This window comes from Diabrotica undecimpunctata, chromosome 7, assembly GCF_040954645.1.
Source record: "Diabrotica undecimpunctata isolate CICGRU chromosome 7, icDiaUnde3, whole genome shotgun sequence".
NCBI lineage: Eukaryota > Metazoa > Arthropoda > Insecta > Coleoptera > Chrysomelidae > Diabrotica > Diabrotica undecimpunctata.
The window spans coordinates 59,392,238-59,419,528 of NC_092809.1; the positions used below are offsets into that span (position 1 = coordinate 59,392,238).

The 27,291-nt window shown below is 31.3% G+C and overlaps 2 protein-coding genes across 3 annotated transcripts in view; one reads left to right on the top strand and one right to left on the bottom strand.

The window, feature by feature from the left end:
* Mgtor (nuclear basket protein megator) overlaps positions 1–16,531 on the bottom strand; it is a 49,301-nt gene extending 32,770 nt beyond the window's left edge. For both annotated transcript variants that reach the window (XM_072537376.1, XM_072537375.1), the window contains exons 1-4: positions 16,207–16,531; positions 8,094–8,437; positions 6,495–6,926; positions 199–382 (exon numbers count right to left, since the gene is read on the bottom strand). In XM_072537376.1, coding sequence (XP_072393477.1) covers positions 199–382; positions 6,495–6,926; positions 8,094–8,437; positions 16,207–16,363 — 1,117 coding nt within the window. In that variant the 5' untranslated portion in view covers positions 16,364–16,531. The remainder of the gene's footprint in view (positions 1–198; positions 383–6,494; positions 6,927–8,093; positions 8,438–16,206) is intronic.
* Positions 16,532–16,943: 412 nt separating this feature from the next.
* Positions 16,944–19,180, top strand: LOC140446776 (uncharacterized). Its single transcript, XM_072539364.1, has one exon. It carries the CDS (start codon positions 17,055–17,057, stop codon positions 17,961–17,963), a length of 909 nt encoding a protein of 302 aa, XP_072395465.1. The 5' UTR covers positions 16,944–17,054; the 3' UTR covers positions 17,964–19,180.
* Positions 19,181–27,291: the final 8,111 nt, after the last annotated feature.

The following is a 27,291-nucleotide window of genomic DNA, read 5'->3' on the forward strand; positions in this document are numbered from 1 at the left end:
AGAAGATCAAGAAATGCATAGTTATGGTTTTAATATATTTTTTTTAAGTTTAAAATAAGAATTAAGTTTATATACCTTTAAATTGGTAAAAATAAAAAAGATTTAAAAACATGTTAATACTGATAATTTTGATATTCTATATTAAAATTTGATCAACGAAAAAAAAATTAGTATAGTATTTTTTAGATATTTTCTTACCTTCACTATCAAGCATTGGTCTTGAATTATCTAGTAATTCATTGGCTGTTTCCAATTCCTTTTTCAATAACTCAAGGCATTCGTTCTTCTTTGCAATAATCTCTTCCTTAGATAACTCAGACTCTTTATGTTTTGTTTCCAGGTCTCCATACTGCTCAGTGGCATTTTTTAGTACTTGTTGTAACTAAAACAAAAAAGTTATCACGAGAGGTCCCTACTTTCAGACTGTGAAAATACAATTTGCCAAAATACCCAATTGTATAACAGAAAATGAAGAATATGATGGCGGTTTGAGATTAATCTAGTTTAAGTGAGAAATCACACGATTTTTGTCATTTATTTAAATTTAAAAAGAATGTGAAATTTTGTATATACAGTAGAACCTCACTAATCCGGCACCATTTATTTTTATTTATTTAATACACGGGATAACCCCATTAGCAGTTTAAATTACAATATACAATATCACAGTTAGGATTCAAAACTTGAAATTACTCATAATATAAAATCAAGATTAAAAAGTTTAAAAAATGAGACTAAAAATCTTACATACTAAAAAACCAAACAAAATATAACAAGAACAAAATTTAACAATCCCAATATACATATCACAAAGAAAGAGATCTTTTTAACTGAGTTAAAGTTATATTGAAAATATAAAAATCGCGAACATTTAATAGCCCCATTCAATAGGTTGTGAATGCCATAGGTTGTTCTGTGGAAAGTAATATTGAAAACATTGTGGTAACAAAGAGCTTGATGGGGAACATTAAAATTAATCTGGCTTAACAGGTTTCTATTCAATTCAATAGTTTCAACTCTATTGACTTTATGAGAAAAACTTATAAAACAACATTTTTTTACATTCAAATGGAGTTTGTTCTGATTGCACCAATTTTGTAGCCAGTCTAAGTCATCTTGTAGCAAGGCTTGATCTTTTAAACTATCTATAACTTTCCAAAATTTCAGGTCATCTGTCAACATTAGACATTTGCTATTTAGGAAACAGGAAGTGATGTCGTTAACGAAGATATTAAAAAGAAGTGGAGAAGTGTGTTCCTTGAGGAACTCCAGATGTTACTGTGATACTGTCAAACAGATGACAACCTATCTTGACTCTTTGACTTCTCCCAGATGTAGAGTTTTTAATCTATTCAACAAACCTGATATGAATGCCTACATTAATTAATTTGCCCAAAAGTATTTGGTGATCTACACGATCAAATGCTTTGGAAAAATCTGTGTATATTGCATCTACCTGTTTACGGTCTTCCATATGAGATAATATATCAGATTAATAGCAAACCAAGTTTGTTGCAGTGGATTTTTTGCTATGAAATCCATGTTGTGATTGAGATATTAAGCCTTTACATAACCAAGAAAGTTGCTTTGCTTTAAGATTGCAGATTGTATACAAATGATAGGATAATTTTCAATATTGTCTTTCTGACCATTTTTAAATATAGAAACAACATAACTTTTTTTTTCCATGAAGAAGGAACCACAAGGGTTTCCAGAGATCTATTGAACAATATAACAAATGGTTTTTAATTGAATTCAGTTCAATTCGATTTGAGATGATTCAATTTTTTTTTTTTTTTCTTTATTTTAGTTTATTTTTATGAAACGAAACTTCTATGCTGGCGTTATATTACTTTTTTTTTCTCTACAATGAAATGCCGAGGCGGGCGTCACGGAACTAGCGCCACAAAACGGCGTCATCACGAGTAGCGTAATAGAATAGCGGTTCTAGACATTGATTCACTACTCTCGATCAATTCGTTTCTAGTCAAGTCATCATATATTTACTCTAAGCAGGTTTAAATTAAAAACTGCATGAAAAATAACTAACAAAATATAGGCATTAAATGAGAAGTAAAAAAATTCAAAGAACATCTGTCTTTTACATCATTAATGTATCTAATAAGTGTATTAAAATTGTTTTACAATGATTTGAATGTTTGTTTTATTCCTTTAAAACCGTAAATCCATTATGAGACACCCTGTACAAGCCATTTCGTCAAAATATTTTTATGTAGTTACAAAAATATTGAATTTATGTAATCCTTTACATCCTCACTGTATAATAAATAAATAACACTCCTTTACTTCATGGTTTTTGAAATAATCTTAATAAGCAAATTCTTTTGCAGTATCTGTCGATGATGATATGATGCAGGTGAAAGTTAAAAATGATTTCAGCTGTGTTTTAATATGATTCTTATATTGATTGCTTTTTAAAATAAAACCACTTATTATCATCTCAGAGGAGTTTGTAATTGGATTTCTTGCATTCCAAAAATTAGCAAAATGTACTCTTAATTTGATGTTATAAAAAAATTGTCTACAGTTTTGACTTGTTTTTCATTTGTAGTGAAGAGTTGTGTGTGTTGTTAATTACATTTTTTTGATGGCTTTCAATGTTAAGGTTTTTTTTTGTGAATTTGGTTGGGACTGATTTATTGGATTTTCAGAAGAATTTTTTGGAATTTGTTGTCGAGATAGTGGGTGCCTTTTATGTTTGATTTGAAAAACACGATGCCCTGTGACATAGTTTCTTTTTCCTTCTTACCTTTTTCCACTGTTCTTTGTCATCTATTTCTATTTCTTTTTCCGACAACGAGCTCGGCTGCTTTCACAAGACATTTCAGCTCGCTATTTGTATTTTTTCCTTACTATTTCTACCTTTCTCTATCACTAATTAAATTCAAATCGATTTTTAACTATTATCGTTAGCTAATTACAACGAACAGGCTGATTTCCTTCTTTTCTCTATAAATATCAAATTACTGTCATATACATATTTTTCACATTTTGCAATATACTTGGAAATTAGTGTTTTGTTAGAAGTACAGATATCCATTTCAAATTAAATTTAGAACAGTTATGGTCGGTTATGAAAAATCAATCATATATAATTGGAGTCAAAGTCGGAGGAAGAACAAACGACGCTAGAACCGGAAACACCAGAAATTACCACAAATGAAGAACTTAATATAAATGTACAGGAAGTTCGGAAAATACTTGAAAACCTGAAGAACAGAAAAGCAGCAGGTAAAGACGGGATACCAAACGAGTTACTGAAATATTGTGGAGCAGCAATGACAGAACAATTAACAACATTAATTAATAAAATTATAAAACACAATAAAATACCGGAAGAATGGAGAACGAGCGAACTAATTCTACTATTCAAAAATGGAGATAAAAAACAGCCAGAAAACTATAGAGGTATAAACTTATTACATACTACGCTAAAACTTACAACTAAAATTTTACAAGTGCTAATAAATCAGAGGATAAGTTTAGCAGATGAACAACAGGGTTTTCGTAGTGGAAGATCATGTACAGATGCAATATTCGTTATATACCAGCATTTCTGTGTCTGATTGACCTAAAGAAAGCGTTTGACAGAGTAAGACTCCATCTTCTGTATAATAGAGAAGTTTCCCTAAATATTATAAAAACTATTGATAACATCTACCAAAACAACAAAATGGAAGTCAGAATAGATGGACAACTTACAGAACCTATAGGAATAGGCAGCGGAATAAGACAAGGAGATTCATTGGGTCCCATGTTCTTCAATTTGATCATGGATGAAATCATCAAAAAAGGACGAGGATATAAAATGGGAAACAAAGAAATCGAAATACTCTGTTACACAAACGACGCAATATTGATAGCCCAAGATGAAGTTAGTTTGCAAAGACTGGTCCACAGATTTACCATAAAAGCAAAAGAATTTAATATGACAATCTCATCTCAGAAAACTATAACAATAGTAGTCAACAAAGAACCAACCAGATGTAAAATAGAAATTGATGGCATCAGCATTGAACAAGTAATGGAAATAAAATACCTGCGAATTACACTGTCTAGTTATGGAGACCTGGACAAAGAAGTGAGAGATCAAGTACAAAAAGCAAATAGACTGGCAGGATGCCTTAATAACACTATATGGCGAAACAGACAGATTGACACTGAGATGAAGTCAAGAATTTATAAAGCTAGTGTAAGACCAATAATGACAAACGCCTCAGAAACAAGACCCGACACAGCCACAACACAAAGGCTACTGGAAACGGCAGAGATGAGAGTACTGAGAAGAATTACAGGAAATACGCAGAAGAAATATCGGATGACCGCACAAAAGATGGAGTGCCAACCTTCCATAGAGGTATTAATCCGCCAATGAACAAGCAGAATTGCTTATAAAGAGGAAGAAGAAGAAGAAGAAGATAATTGGAGTCAAATCTTTAAATTGTGTAGATTTTTGTACTATTGAACAATTTTCATAATTTTAACTATTCTAAAATCACATTTAGTTTTACTAGCACATACCCCATCATTCCTCTCCGATTATTCTTCCTTCAGGTTTAAACCAACAAATTTGGATGAAGTTGCAAAAGCAATTGAGGAATTAAAAAACGGCCACAGTAAGGACACTGGTAGAATGAACACAAGAATAATCAAAAAAAATTAACAAACTACTCAATTTCATCTTGCATTTTTCGTTCAGTGTTTAAAACCGCAAAAGTCATACCTCTTCAAAGGTAAGGGTTTGGCTAATGATCATAATATCCAATCTTTCGTTCAATTTCTCTTTTATCAATTCATTCCAAAGTATTTGAGAGAATTCTAAGAAGCAGATTAATGACTATTTTGAATCTAATGGACATTTTGCTATAACTCAATTTGGCTTTAGAAAATCAGCCATTTTACAAGCAATATTTGGGAAGAAGTTGAACACTTTCTTGATAAACTTGCTTCATTCCTTGACCTTACTAAAGCTTTTGATTGTGTCCCCTCATAGTATCCCTCTTAAAAAACTTGATGCCTTTAATGTTCATCCTATGTCTATTCGATTAATTAAGTCTTATCTAGATAGATTTCAGTATGTGTTCTTTAACCAGCTTAAATCTGAGAAAAAACCTTTGAAGTATAGAATGCCTCCATGTGGAGGGTCAGTCCTCGGTCCAATATTATTTCTCATTTACATTAAAGACTTGGGATTTCACAGTAGAGTCCAATAAGCAGTCCTATTTGCTGATGATACTACAAAGTATCAAAGTTATCATCCTTCCCAAATCAATGATATTGATTTTAAGACACAGCAATTTGTTCCAATGGTTTTTAGCAAATCATCTTTCTCTCAATAATTCAAAATCACAAACAGTTAATTTCTCCCTAAGACAAAATACCATTGCACATCCCATTTTAACAAATTGTTCAGAGGAAACTAAATTTCTTGGTGTCTATCTTGATCAGGAACTCACTTGCGAACAGCACATACTGAAACTTTCTCAAAAGCTATCCAGCCAACTCTTTTTACTTAGAAATCTAGCTAAGGTTGCTTCCCTGAAAACCCATCTTACATATCATAGTAACTTTCACTCGCAACTAACTTCTGCCATCCTTTTCTGGGGACATTCTTGCCATGTAGATAACGTGTTTGATCAACAGAGAAAATGTATTCATTCATATAATCACAGGACAGGATTATCAGGAAGATTGTAGGCAAACTTTTAAAAAACTGAAAATTATCACACCAACTTCTGTGTACATTAGATAGTGTCTGTTGAATGTTCATCAAAATATAGGTTTTTATAAAACACACCAAAATACTTATCAAACTAGAAATTGTGATGCTCTTGTTCCAGAGTGAAGTTTATCCACTATCTGTCAATAGTCTTGATTTGAATCAATATAAGAGACAAGTTAAAATTATCTTCTGGCGGGTGCCTTCTATTCATTTGAAGGTTACTTCAGATCTAATTTTAATTTTGTACTGTAATTTAATTAAATGTTTTTTAGCTTTGTCAATGTGTAATTTAGCTTTAATTATTGGCTAATGTGTATTATACTGTCAAATTTTAGTTTTAGATGATTTTTTAATTTTTATTTACTTATTGCTGATTTATAAAAGTACATGTTTTTGTATAGTCTTACTAATAAATACTCTAAATTCTGGTGAATAATGTTTTTAATATCACAAGCCATAACATAATGCAATTGCATATTTCAATGTGACTTCTTATTTTGAATTGTAGTACCTATAAACTTTTTGTAAAACAATTTTGGATATTGTCAAATTCAATATTTTATTCTTGAGCAAAATTCATATCTTTTGACAAACCTTGTATATGAATAAAAGAATTTGAAAATCTAGTTTTCAGAAAATTCAGTTTTAAGTTTTTCATTAATTCGTTACAGTAAAAATTTTACAAGAAATTTACAATTATGTGACAAATATAAATTAAAATATATGATAGAAATAAAATTCTATGACCTACCTCTGTAACAGCATCTTCCAGTGTTTTAGAATGGTGTTCTAGTTCCTCATATCTAGATTTAAAGGCATTAGCCATTTTAGTTTTAGCTTCAATTTCAAATACATATGACTCATTAACCTTTGCTTCTTCATCCCTTAGATTTGCAATTTTTTGAGAAAGTTCTTCAATTCTTGTGGTTAAGTTAGTGTTAATATCACTTAGAGATTTAATCTGTTCTGTAGCTACTGTCAGTTCCTGTGTCTTCTGAATAAGTTTCGTTTCCAATTGAATGCAAGTTGATGAGTTGTCACGTTTTGAGTTCAGTAGTTCTTCAGTTTTCTTATTTAGTTCTTCTTGTAGACTTTCTATTTGGCTGTTATATAGTGCCTTTTCTTGTTCCATTCTTTTTTCACGATATTCTATATTTGTTTTCATTGAAGCAACTTCTTCAATCTAGAAAACATAAAATAAAAATATGACATTTTCAAAATTGCTAAGTTAATTTGCCAGAAGCTACAAGATTTTTACACCAAAATGAATGTAGAGCACATAGTATAAAAAATCAACCCATAAAAGTGTTTCTTAACTGAGCCATTGCAGGTCCAAGTCCAGATGAGAAAGGAGGAGGGTGAATGAGTACTGGTGGCAGGCACCATGAAAAAAAATGTGTGTAAACATACTGGAAAATAGCGTTCATTATGAGTGGCATGAATACAAAAAAATCTAAGAAAAAGATTGTATGTTAGAGTATATTATGTCAACTATTAACAAATTATGTCTACACAACAGTGAATCTATTGATAATCGGGTCAGATTGATCAACTTAGTTGCATCCCTTAATACGATGCAAGCAAGTACATTTTTCCAACATAGGAACATGCACAAAGAGATATGAAAACCACGAGATGGGAACCCAGTCAACCAAATAGATCACATAGTAATTGACATCAGACACTGCTCAGAACACTAGATGTCTTAAACCATTGAAGCAAAAATCTAGACTCGCTACTTAGTAGAAATCAACCTAAGAACAAGAATATTCAATTTTAAAAAGAAAGAAGATAGTAAAACAGAGTGAGACTATGCAGAAAAGCTTAGAAATCCACAAGCAGAAGAGTAGAGAAAATTTTAAGACGAGACAAGGCGAGAATGACACAGAACAGTACTGGCAGACAAACAACTAATTAAGACTGTCAAGGGAGAAAGAAACAAGCATTAGTTTGATGAAGAATGTGCTGAAAGAAAAATCAAGCATGCCTCCAGACTCCAACAAAGAGTAGTAACAAGATAATCACAAGAAAAGTATAAAGTACTGAAGAAAGAAGAGAAGAAGTTACATAAAAGAAAAAAAAAGAGAACAAATAAGAAAAATGCAACTGGGGACTTTTAACAACAGACCAGAGATAATTAAAACAGTGGATCTGCTGTGTCTTCACAGCAGATCTTACAATTGTAAACATACTTAAGTCATTGTGTTAAAAAGCAATAAAAAACATATGAGTAATAAACAATCATTAAAATAGTTAAAGTACTCAGTAATAAAAAACACATGAGTAATAAAAACACATGAGTAATACAAGATCATTAAAGTAGTAAAAGTACTGAAAAAAATATATATACCTGAGCTAATGCTTCACATTTAGCAGTAATAGCAGATTCCAACTTCTTTGTGGTATCTTTTAAATCGGCTTGGAGTCTCTCGATTTCTCCATTTCGTCTATTTATCATTCTGAGATGTTCATCTTTTTCATCCACAGCTTTGTTCCTCTGATGACGAAACTCAGCTGTTTCAGCTTCAAAAGCATTGCATTTTGCATGTAATTTCGTTAGTTCTGCAGTAAGATTAGATAATTGGGTTTCATGTTCATTTATAGTGTTAGAGGCAACTTCTAATTTTGATTTGAGTGTTTTATTTTCTAATTCAGCTTTTTCTAGGGTATCATGTAAATCCTTATCTTTTTGTTCTAAAAAAATATAAGTAATGCATAAAACAATGTGAATTATATTGATCGCAAAACTTAAAAAATACATTATAAATTAAATAGCAAATAGATGTAGGTAGGTTTTTAAAAGTAGATTCAAAATAGTGCTTTATATTATAAATTTAATGTTTAGATATTCATTGTTTAGTTTAGTTATGTTTAACCAGATAACTGCGATTAACTTCACATCTTGAATTTCTGATGAAATGATTAATAATTTTAATAACATCCTTAACCCTCTACTGCATGAGTAATTGCAAACATCAAATAAAAAATATTTTTATGTATTGTGGTTTTTATTAAGGAATAAAAAAGGCATTAGTACATTTAAAATAATTATTTAGTCCTATATATAAAAGCCCTATATATTTTTTGCAAACCCAAGTAATGTTTCATATGCAATAACTACAGACTGGAAGTTTTTTTGAAAATCCATATATGGTTTCGTAGGCATGATCCGAACATATTTTAATAAAATGTTAAGATACAAAAATACTTTACACATTATACATTTGGTGTAAGTTGTTTTTGTACATATTTGACACTTTTGGCGATATTTTTGCAATTCTAGCATGTCCAATATTGTCCATAGGCACAGAATTTGACAGTATCGCTTGATGACTTACACTAGTTTTTCTTACTCTTTATGTTGGTGTTCTTCCATTAGTTAACACAGGTAGATTTCCTTGATGACTAGATGTTCTAGTCTAGACTAGAGTCTCATTTCCCCATCAAAAAAAACAAAGTTTCAAGAAAAATGCATTTGAAGTTTTTAAACTGAGAGCGCACATACTGACCACGCAATATTCAAATCTCTATAACTCCAGTAATATTTCTCGAATGTACTTCAAATGTGGTGGGATTACTCTTAAAGTACTATACTTTCATATGGAATTAAAAAATAAATCAATTTTTTGAAAATACAAGACCTATGTAACCGTTAATGCTTCTATGTAATAATTTATTATAAGCATTTGAAAAAAAAAACACTTTTTATTCAGAGTTTAATATACAACTATTTCATTGCTCTATTAAATCACAATCACAGGTAAAAATCACAATGAATAAAAAATAACATTCACAGTTATACCTGTGATTAAAGAATCACAGTTTAACCCACCACTCGCTGAACAGGTTTTTATATTACAAAAAAGAGCAATCAGAACTCTACTTAACTTGAAATACAGGGATTCATGTAGAGGTAATTTCAAAAAACTAAACATACTAACAATGGCTGGAACATACATATATGAATGCTTACTTTTCATTTTTAAAAATAGACATAAATTCTTGAAACACATAACAAACCATACTACTAATACACGAAACAATCTCATAAACTATAATATACCAATACACAGACTAACAGCATCTGAGAAAACCACAGAATATGCCTGTATTAAATTCTTTAATAAACTGCCTTATAGCATCAAAATAGAAACTGACATAAATAAATATAGAAAGTCTGTTCAACAGTTGCTCATACACCTTGAACCATACAAAGTGGAAGAATACCTTCAAGCTGACCTGCAGGGAGACTGAGGGCTCTTATCTGAATCTAAATGTCACTGTTATTATCCTTATATTTTAATATTACTTTTATGTTAAGTGTAGGTTGTTACAGCAACCATTACAAATTATAATTGACACCATTCTCTCTATTGACAATTTATATTTGTGTGTAACTTGTGAATCCTGAGAATAAAGCTTTTTTCTATTCTATTCACTACTATTTGCCAAGTTGAGGCTGTGCACCATTAGGAATGGGCTTTTTGGAGGCCAGAGAATCCCAATAGTCTGCTGGGATGAGTTGGGCAGAGCAAACACTGTCTGCTTAAGTCAGCAGCTGATGTCTGGCACATACAAAACCCCAGTGTTTAGAGCCAATGACCAAGGCCAATAACAAGATCTCTGGCTCACTGGATGAGCTCACAGTTGGAGAAGAGTCAATTGTAGAGTTTTCACAGAAAAAAAAACATAAATCAAGCTCATGGGGTCCATTTTAGGCCACTGTTTGATGTGGATCATAGGTTGATGGCCTTATCAGTCCATATTTATTTGAGAAATATATTGGCCAGACCAACACTGTCAATGGCGAGCACTATATGTGAATGGTTGCCAACTTTTCTTGACCTGAATTGGACTATATGAACACCAATGACATGTGGTTTCAACAGCACAACTCATGCCAGATTGGACAATCTTCAAAGGTAATTTGGGGTAGATTTGACCCCATTAGGCTCATTCTTGTTGAGTTTTCTTAAGTTGCAGTTCTAGACAAATAAACTAAAAAGTTGGAACAGTTCAAAGCCAACATAACAAAGAGCATGAGGAACTGATCTTAAAACATTTAATCCTTTTTCAGTTTTTTGGATTGCATATTTTATATTCTTTGTTTATGATAAAGCTTTGTCTAATACTGTACATAAATATTTGTTTGATACCATAAACGTTGCATCTAGTGTTTGATAGATGTTGGCATAGCAATGAACAAGTTAATGTCTCAAAATTACCAGAGAATGATAAAACTTAACCAAGAGGTGCCAGAACGCATATATCCAGGAAAGATGATACTTTCAAGAATTTGGCATAATTTGAGGTATTTTTATACATTTGAAGCAGGCCATGTTGTTTGTTAAATTTAATAAAAATATTAAATAATCAAACAACATCCTATATGAGCATTAGAATAAAACTGATGGTCACAGTCACAGTATACTGTTTGTTGCATAATTAACAAGAACAAAGTTACAAATAACCTGAAGAATTGCATTTTGTTTAAGTAAATATAATATTTAAACTATCTACCTATATATCTATCTAAAAAGAAATTTTCCACTGCTGAACATAAATGTGCTTAAGTTTTTGCCACTCCCTTCTATCTTGCTATCCACATGCTAGCCCTGTTTATCCACGTTCAAGAAAAGTAAACAACAGAAGATCGGGAGAAGTATTGCAATTGGTGTCTGAACGAGAACATCTCCTTGAACCACTCTAAAACTAAACTAGTAGCTTTTACTACTAAGAGGAAGCTTACTGGACTAAGTTAGCTGAAATTATTTGCGAAGGAACTAGAAAGAACCAATGAGGTCAAGTATCTATGGATAACCCTGGATTCCAAACTCAACTGAAATGCAATAACAACATAACCAACATTACTACATAACTCTTCTATGGTTTTTTTTTTTTAACCAGGATGAGTAATTCAAATTTACCACGCCATAATGCTTGTTTGTAATTGGTCCAACCGCAGGCAAGTTTACTCCACTAAATGACATTTTGAGACTAATGACATTTATAAAATTTTAAAATTCTAAATTTATATCAATGATTTTCGGTATTTTCTGCATTATTCCTTTAATTTTTAGATTTTTTATTTGCATTTATATAAAAACAATTCTTTTCAGAACTATTTAGCGACATATTAGCACAGAATAAATAACAATCAGAATGCCCACTCTCAGATGCTGCCTTTAAAGTTTAACAGCATGCTATAGCCATATTTTAAACGGAAACATATGACTCGAATTGAGAAATTTGTGACAAGCTACAACAGAAGTTTAATTTAAATTTTTAGAGATTAACAATTTAGTAAATTTGAATTAATTTAATCTATTTTTCAACTAAAGGTATGAAAAAAATAGTACATATTATGTCTATTGTTGCCGTAAATAAATTAAACCAGGTTAATTTTTCTATGCACAACAGATAAAATTTCACTGAACAGCACTGGTTCCGTTTAAAATATGGCTGAATCTGTCTGCATGAACAAGATGCATGTACTTATCTTGACAACCAGAGTGGGCATTCTGATTGTTTAGTATTCTGTGGTATTAGCAGGTATTAGTGTTATTAAGATAACAATATGGATTCAATGCAAAGTACTAGTAGTAATTATCCTTCCCCACTTAAAAAATGCAGAGTTGATTTGTTCACTTATCATCAAATGAAAAACAATGCATTATAAACATGTACAGACAAATAAAAATTGATAATTCTGGAAAAAAAATAACAGTCATGGTAGCAAAAATAAAACAGGCAACAGGTTAGTTTTGCAGAATAGTTATTGTTAAAATTAAGACTTACTAAAAAAGTAATGTGCTAATTTATGGTGTTGCCAATTCAACTATTTACAGAACAATTAAGGAATATAAGCAGACTGGAACAGTGATGAACAAGATGTCCTAAACAATATGTATGAACTTAAGTATATACCTGTATATTTGAAAAATGGGCAATACCATAAAAACTGGTTATATTTCTATAAAGTAGCATAGAATATTTGTTGTTTAAGTTAATGCGCTGATGAAATATTGTAAAATTCCATTGGATTTTAGATATAATTTTATCATGAATATATTGCTTTCATATATGTTCCGGACGATTTTCTTCTACAATGTGATAAATAAACTCTAAAAATTCTTCATAACAATCCAACATTTTTTTATTGTGATAAAAAAAAACAAAAAAATATATATTGGAAGTGAATCAAAAAAATTATTATTCAAACATAGACAAACAAAGTTAGGTTAGAATCGATTACTGGATTACCACAAGGCTGAGATAATCAACCAAAAAAGAAGATGTATTTGATGACTTTTCTAGTAATTTTCTTGGGTGTGAATCTGTCTTTTTAGTTTACTCCTCCTGGTTAAAAAACAAACCATAAGGTTTGTTGTAGGAAAACATGGGGTATGAAACCAAATGTAATCTATTTGTTGTACACATCAGTGATATGATTGACAGTCACATCTACACCTCGCTGCTTTGCAATCCTCTGTGACTTCTCCCACCACGCTATAAAGACAAACACTTCTAAATATGACAGAAGCCGTGAATAGTACAGAAATGGCATCTTTAGAGTTCTCCCCCACTGGAATCACATATTTCAGATCTGATATAGCCTTTATGGCCATATTAAGACTTAAGGCAAACATTTGCTTTGAGGGAACTCAGATATAACAACACCAGAACTAATCTTCACTGAGAAGATTAACACAATGGTTTACTGATGAATCTAAAACTGCCCATGATATTGAATGAATGACATGAATTATAACAAATCTTACAGCCTAGGTCAATATACAACTATGTTCCAGGATGAAGTTTTTGTTTATGTGGTCTGTATTGATTAAATTCTGAATGGAGACCCCAGAGCAGAGAATCAAAATTTATACAAATTGCCAAGCAGCTATTCTGGCAGTAAAGAACCCATGCACCAAAGCAAAACCAGTGAAGGGCTGCAAATATCATCTCATTAACCTGGCAAAAGATAAAGTGTGTTTAATATGGGTACTGGATCATGAAAGGGTGCATGAGAATGAACTAGCAGATTTATTGGCAAAAAAAGGCTTAAGAGAAACTTTTGTATGCCCAGAACCACTGTGTGGCATCACCAAGATGCTGCAAGAAAATGAGGTTTAAAGTGGCTAATAAGGAATCATCAAAAGAAGAGAGCTACTCAAAGACCAATTCAGACAAAAAAATAATTAATAGATAAAAAACTCTTGGAGAATTTTACAAACCTCAATAAACAAGAGATTAAAACAGTCACCAAAAGGTGACTAGACATTGTTGTTTAAGAAAACACCTATATAAAATAGTGAAGGTGAATGAACCATGGTACATAAACTGTGAAATGGAAGAAGAAACTACCATACACATCATATGCCATTGCAATGTGCTAAGTGATATGGGGCAGGAATTCATTGGTCACCTGAGGATTGAACCAGAAGAGATTCTAAACTTAACAATTCTAATGACCAAGTGCCAGAAATAAGTATCTTGCCTGAACTAAGAAGACTATACAATGATTTAAATTTTTATCCTAGGCCTACAAGACCTGTTGTGCATGTAAATAAATAAACAATTAGACAATTAACTTATTAACATATTAATTAGTCAATTATAGATTATATTCTGAATCTCAGCTACATGCATTGCAGTGAATGACACAGTGACACCTATGACAGAGTTCAACACACCAACACAGTGTATTAAAATACATAGTTTGTGATACAGCGTCTCAGTGTCATATGCAGTGTCGACTTCAGTGGACACAGTCTCAGTTTCTTTTTCGTTAATTGTCGACACATATACAATAAATTACAGCATACCCACAAACTCACAAATTTAATTATGTAGTATGCCGCGAGTATATTTGTAAAAGTACCTATTTAAAAAAGTTTATAGTCTGCAATTAAAAGAATGAACATATATAAGGAATTCATTTTTTTTAGTACAGTTTGAACTCCCATGAAATGCCCCAGAATTGTTTTACTATTACTATAAATCTATGAACCAATTAAAATAAATATCAAATATCTACAATTAAACAAAATTTATAACTTTAAGTTTAATTTACTTACACCAATTAAAAGATTTTGTCTTTTTTTTTCATTTTTTCTTTCTCTCACTAAATTCGAATCTTATAATACCCAGTCTTGAAGTATCCAATTCAGGGTAATTTCACTTAAAATGTACTGATGTACCTCGAGAGATAAAATGTTTTCTTTTAATTTTACCCACAAGTTTTTGAATATTGAGATCACTTCATGCAATAAAAAAGTGACTTAATTATACCAATGTTGATATCTGATACCTAATACTGAAACACAGTGTCATGACACTTTATTGTGCTGATACATTCTACTGATATAGGCAGCTGTGTCATTGTCATTGTATCAACACTCAAAAATTTAGGGTGTTACCTATGACTACATTACAGTAAGTAATCTGATGTTTATTCCAATTCAGGTACCAGAACCATAATGTCATGTAATAATTATTGTAGGTGACACTGTCGATTTTAACATTTTTTTCTTTTATTCTTATTATGAACAACTTTACTTATTTAAGTATATCACTTTCTTTGTACTATCCTTCGTTTTAAAAACATACAAATTTTATTATTATCTTATTTTGTCAAAACTTTTTTAGGCCAATATTTAGGCCATTTGTTCTAGTTTTCCCATTACAAAAATTATGTTTTTCCCTTCTTTCTGTTCTTTGATTATGTTATTATAACTAAGCCATGTGATGTAATTCCCTCCATACTACTTATATGCATATATTTTGTAATAAATAATTGATGGATTCAGTAATTTGATCACCTACATTAGCAGACAAGCTAAGCTGTACTTAATTGAAAACTGTACCTATGTTGATGCTTATTTTAAAAAATATTTTCATGTGGGTGGAATAATCCAGGACCTGTGGCCATTAGTGTTATTAAAAGTATTACCAATCTTCTTATAAAGTTATATCTTATATACTAATGATAAAAAGACATCCTTCAGCTATTAAAAAGTAAACAATAATGACAAAGAAAATAAGAACATATAACTAGATAAGTATTAGAAATATCAACTGACTAATCATTTTTGAACTTTCTAGTAATAGATAAAAATGGTTCACTCTTGATATGCAAACATGAAAATAAGCTTCAGTTTATATAAAGTACTAATTAATTATTACTAAATAAAGTTATTTATATAGTTAATGATAAGTAATTATAGCCATTTGGGGTGGATACATTATTTGATGAACATTTTTCAACTCACTCATTTTTGGGAAAACCTGAGATATAGAAGCAATCCAAGAAGGCTAATGATATTTTAATGTTAAATTCAATGTAGAACATATTAACAACAATTTTAGTTTCTGTTGATCCTAATTTTTGTTAGTTGGTAAGACCATTATTAATTATGCTGCTTATGTTACAAATTTATATAAAACCTTGCGTTACATACCCAAATTACAACATTTTGTTTCCAGTAAAGCTTTGGCTTTTATAAAGTCATCAAAATTTTCAGTCACAAACTTTATAATTTTTTTTCCTAAATCTACTGGAACTACTTTCCATTCTTCTTCACTAAGAACACTACCAAAAACGAAAGAGTCTTCCATTGTAGAGTTTATTAAAAATGTTATTAAAGAACCTTTAGAACATAATTCACTCGTCACTGTTACTATAGGATTGATTAGAATTTACGCTTTGAAAATGCAACGGCTAACGTAGATCAAAATGAACGAGAAAACATTCTGACGCCAACATGCCGGCAAGTTAGAGTAGAAATAGTGTTGCCAATATACAAAAACAAAACACAAAACCACCAAATAAACCGTTGCCAACTAAATAATTTAAATTCTCGTAAAAGAATTTCTGATAAGATATAATTAATTTTGCTGTAAAGAAATATATACATTTACATTTAAATATTTTTTATGTATCTATAAGAGGTTTATTAATGTCAAAATGTCTATAGTTAAATTTTTCCTACTAATGAAAACTTTATTGAGTATTATTGCCATATTTTTATTAAACGAAAAATGTCTAGAAGTAATAACTATATATTATCATTATTATTAAAGAACATTTTTGGAGATTGAGAATATATTTCTACTTAATATCAAATAAGGGAAAAAATAAGAAACTTACCAAAATAAGAAAATTTGCCTAAGCAACAACAGAGATAAACCGGTAAGTGTCACATGTCAGAATTCGAACCAATGATCAAAATGAAAATGCTATTTTTAAAATGTCAATTGGCAATATAATGTTTATATATTTTTAATTATACTGAGTTAAAAATTCGTAATGTCTAATATAATAAACTTTAACAGTAATAATGCGTTCAATACTGTTATTGACAATCCAAAAAGTACTAATGCCCAAGAACAAGAGGTGAATGATCGTATGGAATTTTTGAAATTAGAGCAGAACAAATATCTCCAACAAAAAATTTTATATGATTTACTTGAAGATGTTATTTACGAAGATCATACGGATGCCAAGTTGAAAAGGAAAGTAAAAGATATAATATTAAGTGAAAATTTGAAGCAAACTTTATCAATGGACAATAAATCTTTAGAAGGAAATGAATCTAATGTGTTAGGTGTTGCCCAGGACGTTACAGTGTTAACTTATTCAGAAAGTAGTCTGCTGAGGGACTTAATTAAATTAAAATCGAGAAAAAACGTTGAAGAACTTATAGTGCAGCATAATGATTGGACTGAATTAATAGAAAGTATTAGGGAATTGGGTTCAATTCAACTAAGTCAAGAGGATAAAATTCTTTTAGAATATAAGAATAAGGTAATCATGGAACAAGAAAAGTACATAAATAATCTACTAAATTTACACAAATTATTAGAAGAAATAACCCACACAAGGACAGTAGATCTTCCAAAAACTATGGAACAAAAAATTGCAGAATGTCAAGTAGAAGAAAAAATTAACTATTTAAAATGTATTATGGTGCAAGAAAAATGTAGAGCTGAAATCTTTACTGAAACCAACTGTTCATTAAGAGCCTACAAGGAATTGATCAAAGATATAGAACTCCAGCAAAGAGACTGTCAGAAAGAAATAGAAAATTTATCAGAATTGAAGCAGAAATATAAAGCCATATCAGGAAAACAATATGATGATATATTAAAGTCATATATTTTGTATAAAAGTTCTTTAGAAAAGAAAAAGATGTTGTGTAGTTCGTTAAACAGCTGATTATAATAATTATTGTAATGATTAGGATAACCATAATAATTTGTAACAATAAGTTCAATTATATATCTATATTTTATATACAATTTTTTATTGTACTTTCCTTTTTTAAGTTGAAATATATTTTTATATATAAATAATTTTTTATATTGTGAGTATGGTCAGTTTCATGAATTTTTAACTCTGAATATGGATTCTAGCATGTTAAATTCAATTTAAATTAGAATTTAACTATTATAAAGAGATACTGTATTCTAAAATTAATAATTAATGAACTGTTACAGTATACAAGGACTTTCTAGCTTTAGTTAAAAATGTTATGAATAACAGTGTTTTTCACAAATAAATGGTATCAGTTGAAAGACTCAATGTTGACAAAATGGAATTTCATGAGGTTTCTGTTTAAGCTCTATACTTTTCTCATTAGCTATTAATAATATTACACAAGATATAGAGTTACCTATAGAGGAAAATCTATATGCCAATAATCGTCCTTTCAGTTGCATTGGAATCATTCTGTCATACCATTTTATGAATCTATATGTACTGAATAAATCTATAAATATTAATTTCCGTATTACCCTGTAATACAGATCATATTATATACTTAATAATATTATTTTTTACTTTCCAAAGTTATCATCATTAAATTAGCTCCATATGTAAAAACATTCTAGATACTTTGCTTTTATTCTATGAAGTTTTAAATCATTGATATATTGGAATTCTTGGTTGGACAGAAATAGTGTACAACAGTGATGAATGGTAAACAACCAGATAATAAACAAAATAAAAATTGTTTTTGTGAATTATACCTAATGTAGCTATTCTTGGTACCACATATCTCAAGATAAAGTTTTGTATAATCAATGATTTGCTACTGCCTCAGCTTCTTTGTCTATGTATTTGCTAAATTCGCATTGCAGGATCAATACATATTTATTTTCTTCATCATCAGTCTCTTGTCGACCTACTAAGTCTATAAATATTGACTTAATGGGTAAAAAAATGCTGTTTAGCTATAATAGAATACTTGTGTCTTTAGTAATCATTATCGTTTTACGAATTCTTTAAAATATTTTCATAATTTGTTTCAAAAATAATATTTTCTAATACTCTTGTATATTCTATTTATGCATCCGTGACCTCCTGTTGGTACCATATTGTAAAGCTTCAAAATCTTTTAATTTTAAAATAAAATTTAATTCAGAAAGCAGTAACTTTTATGCGATCCTGTATAACATTTTAAAAACATACAATATATATTTTTGAATGTTTATATTACCTTCAGTAGAGCGCTGTCGATGTTTCCAAAGTCTCTAAGGACATTGCTTCATTGGAAAACAAAGTTTCTAACGAGATTTCTTCTCTGGAAAGCAAAGTTTCTGCTAACATCTCTTTGGAAATCTCTAAAGTCACTTCTGAGATGTATGTAGAATATCTTAGATAAAAAACCAAGTTGCTGCCGATATTTTGGCTTTCAAAGAAAAGATAAGAGACGGAAAGGAAGATGGAGAAAACAGGGACAGCAGGAAGAGGAAATAAACCAATTACAGTAGAAACAAAAGACGACGAGACGAGATGTAAGTTGGAAACACGGCCGACATTTGAAAGGAAGTAGAGGTTTTGTTCGTGTTAAACTCCCAACTCTCGACGGAACATCGTCATGGAACAACTATATGAAACAGTTCGAATCAGCTGCAAGAGCAAATGGATGGTCTGAAAAGGAAAATGCTGTAAACCTGTCTATCGTGAGAAGATGCCTTATATGTGTTTTTAAACCATATTCGTAGAGGAGACAGCTTATTTTGAACAACTTAAGAAGAGACTAAACATGCAATACAGCCATGAACACTTAGAGCATGTCTACCAGTCACAGCTTAAAAACCGAAGACAAAAGAGAGATGAGGCTCTTCAAGAATATGAGGTAGACATTGTCAGGTTAGTACGATATGCTTATCCAACAGCTCCCGAAGACATGATGGAAAAGTTGGCTGTTCAAACATTTATTGATGGTCTTCGTGATCATGAAACGCAGAGAACTTCTTTGAAATGTTGTGAAGATGGTGTATACGTAGATGGAGAATCACAATGGCCAGATCGGCAATAGCCAAACTCACAAAAATTTGGAAGAACACTGATATCACAAAAAACACAAAATTACGCCTTGTTTGAGCATTGATATTTCCTATCGCCACCTATGTTTCAGAAACTTGGACAATAAAAAAAACCGATTCAAAACGTATAATGGCATTTGAAATGTGGGTCTACCGTAGAATGTTGCGCATACCATGGACAGCCCATCGCACAAATATCTCAATTCTAACAGAACTTAACATAAAAACTAGACCAAATAAAGGACATGACTAATTACTCATTCTCCGAAGCAAAACAAGACGCACAGGAGAGAGATAATTGGATAGAAATAGTCAAACAAATTACATGACGCCACTACATCCTTACGAAGGAGAAAAAAAGAGGAGAGAGATGGAGAAATAAATGGTAATAAGCATACATTGTTGGTGGATATCGGAGCGACCAGGACCATTATACGCCCGACAGTTATAAACAGTGTAAGAAACTTTTACCAACGAGGTTGCGCCTGCGGACCACCACAGGTGTAAATGCCAACTACTAACATCTATGGAGAAATCCATACACAATTAAGAATTGGAGCAGAAAAGTTCGTCCATACTGTCATAGTTACTGACATCGAAGAGGATGTTATATTAGGAATAAACGTAATAAATTTGCATAGATTTTAAGAATAAGGTAATCAAAGTTTGTATTTCTTCATCCAAATGATGACAGCACTGTGCAAGCAACCGCTAAAGAAAATACAATTGTGCCTACGAGAAGAGAAACGATCATAGTAGCGCGGCTACAGGGAATCGTGGAAGAAGGAACACCTGTTATTATGGTGCCTTGGAACCATAACGAGGAGGTTGGCCGAGGAATCATAATTGGAAAGGAATTGGTGATTTCTGCTAGAGAAATTCCTGTAAGACTTCAATGTCAATGACTACCCAGTGACCATCAAGAAAGAGACAAAAGTAGTAACCTGTGTACCTGTGACGTCCATAATCCATCAGACAACAACATCCGATAATTCCTACGACAAATTCGATTGAATGGTTGCAGTTATTTCTGAATTATTATATTCATTAAATTCAATTAATGGCTTTCGACTTTGTAGATGTGTCTGTGGCACCTGAGCCTCACCCGAGCGTTGTTTTTGAAGGACAATTATGTGAACAATGGATGACGATACTACTGTAATACTTTCACAATGAATTATTGCCTCCGCCTGAGACAATATTTTTCTCAAATATTCATACACATTAGACACTATTTTTTATCTTTAAGTTCTAACTGGTTGCTAGAACCTTTCACGTTTATACCCTCCCTGCTAGTACTAGTTTCATTTCTACTACTTCCATTTTTATTGAATTAAACAATATTTAACAAAAGCAAGATATCGTTAAATACAAAGGCACCTGTACCTATACTTCTAACACACGATGTACTTATAACTCTAAGAAAACTAAATATACTTATACCGCATATACGCATCCTTTCTACGCTGCTGACAGACTTCTTGGTAAAAGTCATAACGAGAGCTATACCACAAAATAGAATAATAAACAATCAGAATGCCCACTATGCTTTTCAAGATAAGTACGCGCATCTCGTTCGTACAGACAGAATCAGCCATGTTTTAAACGGAACCAGTGTTGTTCAGTGAAATTTTATCTAGTGTGCATAGAAAAATTAACCCAGTTTAATTTATTTGCGGCAACCATAGACATAATATGCACTATTTTATTCGTACTTTTAGTTGAATCACCCTCATGACTCATTTTATTTTTTATTTGCTGGACTATAACTGATTTGTTTTACAGGTCCGTATATCAACATTTTTAATATCAATAAAACAAATATTTTACTGTAAAAAACTTTATTACAAGAATTTTAACGAACATTGTAACAAAGTGATTTAAGTTTCACGTCCATTAACTAAACAACAAACATATATAGCAAAGTCGAATGTTTACTCATCATCAATACATTATATGCAATAAGCAACATTAAACAAATAAATAAATAAATAAAATATCATAGTACAATGTAAATAGTTTATTGCATGTATAAAATTGCAGCAGTAGGGGAAAAACTGCAAGTAACAAAATAAGAAGCAGCGTGAAAACCATATTTTTGATAAAGATATAAAGAACGTGCAAATAATAATTAATATAAGATCCAAAGAGTAGCGTGTAAAAGTACAAAGAGAAGATGGAAAAGTACAGTAACGTCAATTATGGTGAGGTGCAAGAAATGTATTTTCGTCTTGTGTTACAAGACTCTTCCAAACGGCGAAACGCTCAGGAAATTAGCATTCAATCCAGAGTCATTTTAAAACTGTGCAAGGTAATTTCACCACAATCGGCGTTTGCTGTATCTAAATAATACTATGAAATAGGTTCCTTTAAGCCAGTGGTCGCCAACCTGTCGATCGCGAGCTACCGGTAGCTCGCGGAGGCAATTCTGGTAGCTCTCACAACGATTTTAATTTAAAAAATACAAACTGCAAAAATCAGAGAAGCTTCCGAAAATTCCATAAAAAATCTAATTGTCATAATATTAAACATAAACAGCGGCAACGTTGCGGTGAGTGATCTGCCTCTGACGCCGTCAAGCTAGAATCGGCTATTTATAGAAGCGACCAGCCGGACCAGCGCGTTAGTGTTTGAGAACGATCTGGATTGCTTTGAACCGAACGGGATAAATACGCAAGGCGCGGCGACATTGCGCTTAGTTTAAAACTGAACGCGTAACCAACGTCCAGCGGTTGGGTTAGTAGAGAACAACAAAAATAATATTATGGCAAGCAGTTGTAAGAAGCTAAAGACATACCACTTTCATTCGGAATGGGAAGAACAATACTTTTTTACAGAAGTTAAAGATAAAAATGTGTGTTTGTTATGTAATCTTTCGGTCTCCGTTGCTAAAAAAGGAAATATTGAGAGACATCATAAAACTGTACATTCTAATTTTGAAAAATCATTCCCACTACATTCTGCCGCAGAAAGGAGAAACTGAAACAGTTAAAAAACAGTTAATTGGACAACAATCAATATTTTTAAGAACAGTCGACAAAAATAAGCCTGCAACTGAAGCATCGTACCGTGTGTCCCAGATAATTGCACAAAAAAAGAAACCTTATGAAGACGGGAAAATGATAAACCAGGCGTTTTTAGAAGCTGCTGATTGGTTATTTGCCAACTTTAGAAATAAAGACGAGATAGTTTCAGTTATAAAATCTATGCAACTTTCTACTAATACAGTGATGAGACGTGTAGAAGTAATGAGCAATGATATTTTTTTGCAGTTAAGAACTGACTTAGATAACTGTGTTTATTTTTAACTTTAACTGGATGAATCAACATGTCGTTGACACTGCCCAGATGGCCGTGTTCGTCAGAATGGTTTTTAGTGATTTTACGATTAAAGAAGATCTTTTGAAGTTCATTCCACTGAACGGACACACTACTGGACAGGAGTTGTTTTCTCATTTAAAAAATATTATTTCTTTCGAGAAAATTCCAATATCGAAAATGGTAGACTTGACAACCGATGGCGCTCCAGCTATGGTGGGTTGTGATAAACAACGTTATGAAACTGGTGGTAAAAATTGTAAACAAGATTAGAGCTCAAGCGTTACAAAGAAGATTATTCAGAACCTTGGCCACTGAAGTTGACTGTCAATACGGGGACATACTTCTTCACTCTGAAGTCCGATGGTTAAGTAGAAGACGGGTGCTGAAACGTTTTAATGATGTCCTATCTGGCATAGTTCAATTTTTCAAACAACGCGATGAACCGACTCCGGAACTAGAAAATTCAATCTGGCTTAGAGATTTTGGTTTTCTAGTGGACATTACAGAGAAATTAAACGAACTTAATTTGCAGCTTCAGGGGAGAGACAAAGAACTAGTGGAAATGATTTCTGATATAAAAGCATTTATCAAAAAGCTGGAGTTTTGGGAACAAAACCTAATTAATAGCGATTCCAAGCATTTTCCTATTCTTTCAGAAAAAATATCTCAAAATCCATTAGAACCCTATGACAACAAATATCATGTAGAAATAATTTCTACCCTGAAGAGAAACTTCAAAAATCGTTTTAAGGATTTCAATGAAATGGCTTTAGTAGCGCAGTTTGTTGTTTCACCCTTTATGGAAATTGATATCCAGCAGTTTACAGCTTGTGTTATGCAGAACTTTGGCGAAGACATCGCTGTAACAGAAATGGAAGTCATTGAGTTTCAAAATGATTTAGCCTTAAAATCGTTAGTGTCAAGTACTGAATGTATCTGTCCTATTGCAAGTAAAGACAAATATTCAGTTCTATGCCGTGTTGCCTTGAAAGTGAAAGCATTATTCAGTTCAACCTATTTGTGTGAATCTTTTTTTTTTCCAATATGAAGTTTATTAAGAACAAATATTACAATCGACTTACAGATGAACATTTGGATAATTGTATTCGAATGGCTGCATCAAATTATACTGCAAACATTAAAAAAATTATCGATGAGTCTGAGTGTCAGCCTTCTCATTGAACGTGCTTTTTTATTTTTCAATGTTTATGTTTATGATAGTGCGTTACTTTTTTGTTGTTATTATTAACCATTTTTAAATCATACGTGACATGCTGTTGTGGCTGGATAAAAGTTTGTGTTTATTTTTCAAATACCTTCGTTTGATAGGTAGGAATGTAGCTATGAACAAGTACGCACGACTAATATTAGTTATTTTGTTATCAGTTTATTATTAGTACCTATGTATTATGTATTACCAGTTAAACAGTAAAATAAATACATATAATGATAGATTAACTGTGGATTATTTCATTTGCGTTGCGTTACGTGGCTTCCTTGTGGGTAGCTCGCTGTTTATTCCAAAATTAACAAAGTAGCTCAACACATTAAAGAGGTTGGCGACCACTGCTTTAAGCATTCTCAGTTTTTATCAAATATCTCGTCTGAAAGAAGCGACAAATTATAAAATAAACATTTTTTGACCTTACGACACATTCAGGCCATTTTAAAATACCTAATGCTTTAATTGCAAAAGTATTGACTTTTACACAAATACGAAGAATACAATGTTTTTTAAGTGAAATTTTATAATATATCCATAAATCATTTCCATAATTATCTGTAGAGCTCGGGAAATATGCAAAATGTATATTAAGTGTATATTTGCATATTTTAGATAAATTGTATAAGTGCATATGCATTTATTAAAAGTGCATATTTTCAGGTATACCACAATATATACAAATATCTGAGAACGCAAGTAATACAATTTAGCGAAGTAGGTAAAAATATCCCTCGAAAATAACCCTTATTGGTATTAGTATAATATGACAATATGAACAGTAAAACGCGATAAGCCGGTTGACGGCATTAAATAAAATAAAGCAATATAGTTTTTCCCGAAAGCTTAACAAATAACAAATTACCAGAATTTGTATTAGCAAAAGACAAAATGCAATTGTCGTTCTGTCCGTAGTTACTGTTTTGTATAAAACTTAAGAGGTCGCTGGTTAAATATTAGATAAATAATTATAAAGTAAAAATGTAATATTTTGTTTGTGAATAAATTAGCGACAAATAGCAAACACAACTGTCAGTAAATTAAGAAATGGTCTTACTCATTATTGCTGTTTGTACAAAGAATATAGACTTACCCCTTGAAATATTGATGCGTTCTTAGCTAAGGAAATCTCGTTGGTACGTCGGGACGCCCGCCGGCATGGCATGAGAGCCAACAAACTTGGTGTGTTTCGTTCGCTGTCTTGGGAGAAAGTGTCTTGAGTTGAGACGGTCACAAACCACCCTCTGACCACGCTTCGAGGTGGTCGGTAGCAAGAGGATAAACCCATAAATCACTATATTGTATTGTTAATTGTGACCGTAATACGAAACCGTACACTTGTGTGTATTAGCGACACAAAAATAACAAAGGAAGTTAAATTCTCCGTACTTAAAACATAATAAATGAGACAACCAGTTTAGCAATTTTACAGGAAACAATATATTTTACCAAAGTCGTTAGAATACATAGCATTGAATTAGATCACATTACAGTACCGTAACAGAAAAATATTAATAATAAGAATGTGAAAAGAAATAGTATATACTTTCCCAAACAGTTACAGTTAGTTCAGTTTGGTGCATTGTTTGGTTTCAGTATAGTTGTGTTTAAGTGTTTATCAAAAGTGTTTGAAAATGCCAAAACAAAGTGCAAGTAAATCAGTTCTTCTGAAAAAGTGGATTAATAGTAAAACAGAATTCAAAATCATTGATGACAACCATATATTTTGCACGGTTTGTAACAAACTGGTAAATATTATGTTAAATTTAATTATTGCTTTTTCTTATAAGTTAAATATAATTTTACGTTAAAGTTTTAAAATAGGACTGTCATTCATTATGAAAACCTTATGTATTTTAATCCATTGATTTTAAAATTATTTTCTAAAGGCGTAAACATAGTAAACACTGACTTTTTCGTCATAAATTAACACGTTATTATTTTACCATAAAAATGTGACATTTTACTAATTTTTGAAGAAAAATTCTATGATCAAAACTCAAAAAATAGTTTATATAGGAGATACTTCGGGAAACAAAAAATTGTAACATGTAGAGTGCTTGATGTTTTTTGTCCGTTTAAAATTGAAAGGAAATCGCCCTTTGTCTTAATATCTTGTATATAAAATTTTAAGAGGGGTGAAAAACAATTAAATTAGGATATTACATTAATTTTAAAGTATTACGAGTTTATTGGTTAACTTTTTTATTTGCAATTTTCAGATTGTATGTAAAAAAGTTTCAAGTTGATGAAACTTTTGGGTACTGCAACGCATAAGTCTAGTGCACAAACGTCTCAAGATTCGGTTCAGCAGCTCATAACTACAAATAAAACGAAAGTTTCTTACCAACACAATTTTAATAATGATCTCTGCAGTTTGCTGATTAGTTGCAATATTTCAAGTGCAAAATTGAATAATCCATTATTCCAACAATTTTTAAAAAAGTACTGCAATAATGATGTTGTACAAGTTCCTTCTGCTACGACTATACGAAAAAGTATGTAGATTTCAGTATGCGATTTATGTCGAAACGATTAAAACTGCAATTAGGAATAATCCAATATGCATATCTGTTGACGAGACGACTGATGTTAAAGGACGGTATATTGCAAATTTGGTTACAGAAAGTTTAAACAGAAGTGAGTAGCACCGGATATTTAGTTTTCGTTA

Bases quoted from the DNA above. Each gene is read 5' to 3' on its own strand.
- LOC140446776 (XM_072539364.1), top strand. From the start codon at position 17,055: ATGTCTAATATAATAAACTTTAACAGTAATAATGCGTTCAATACTGTT.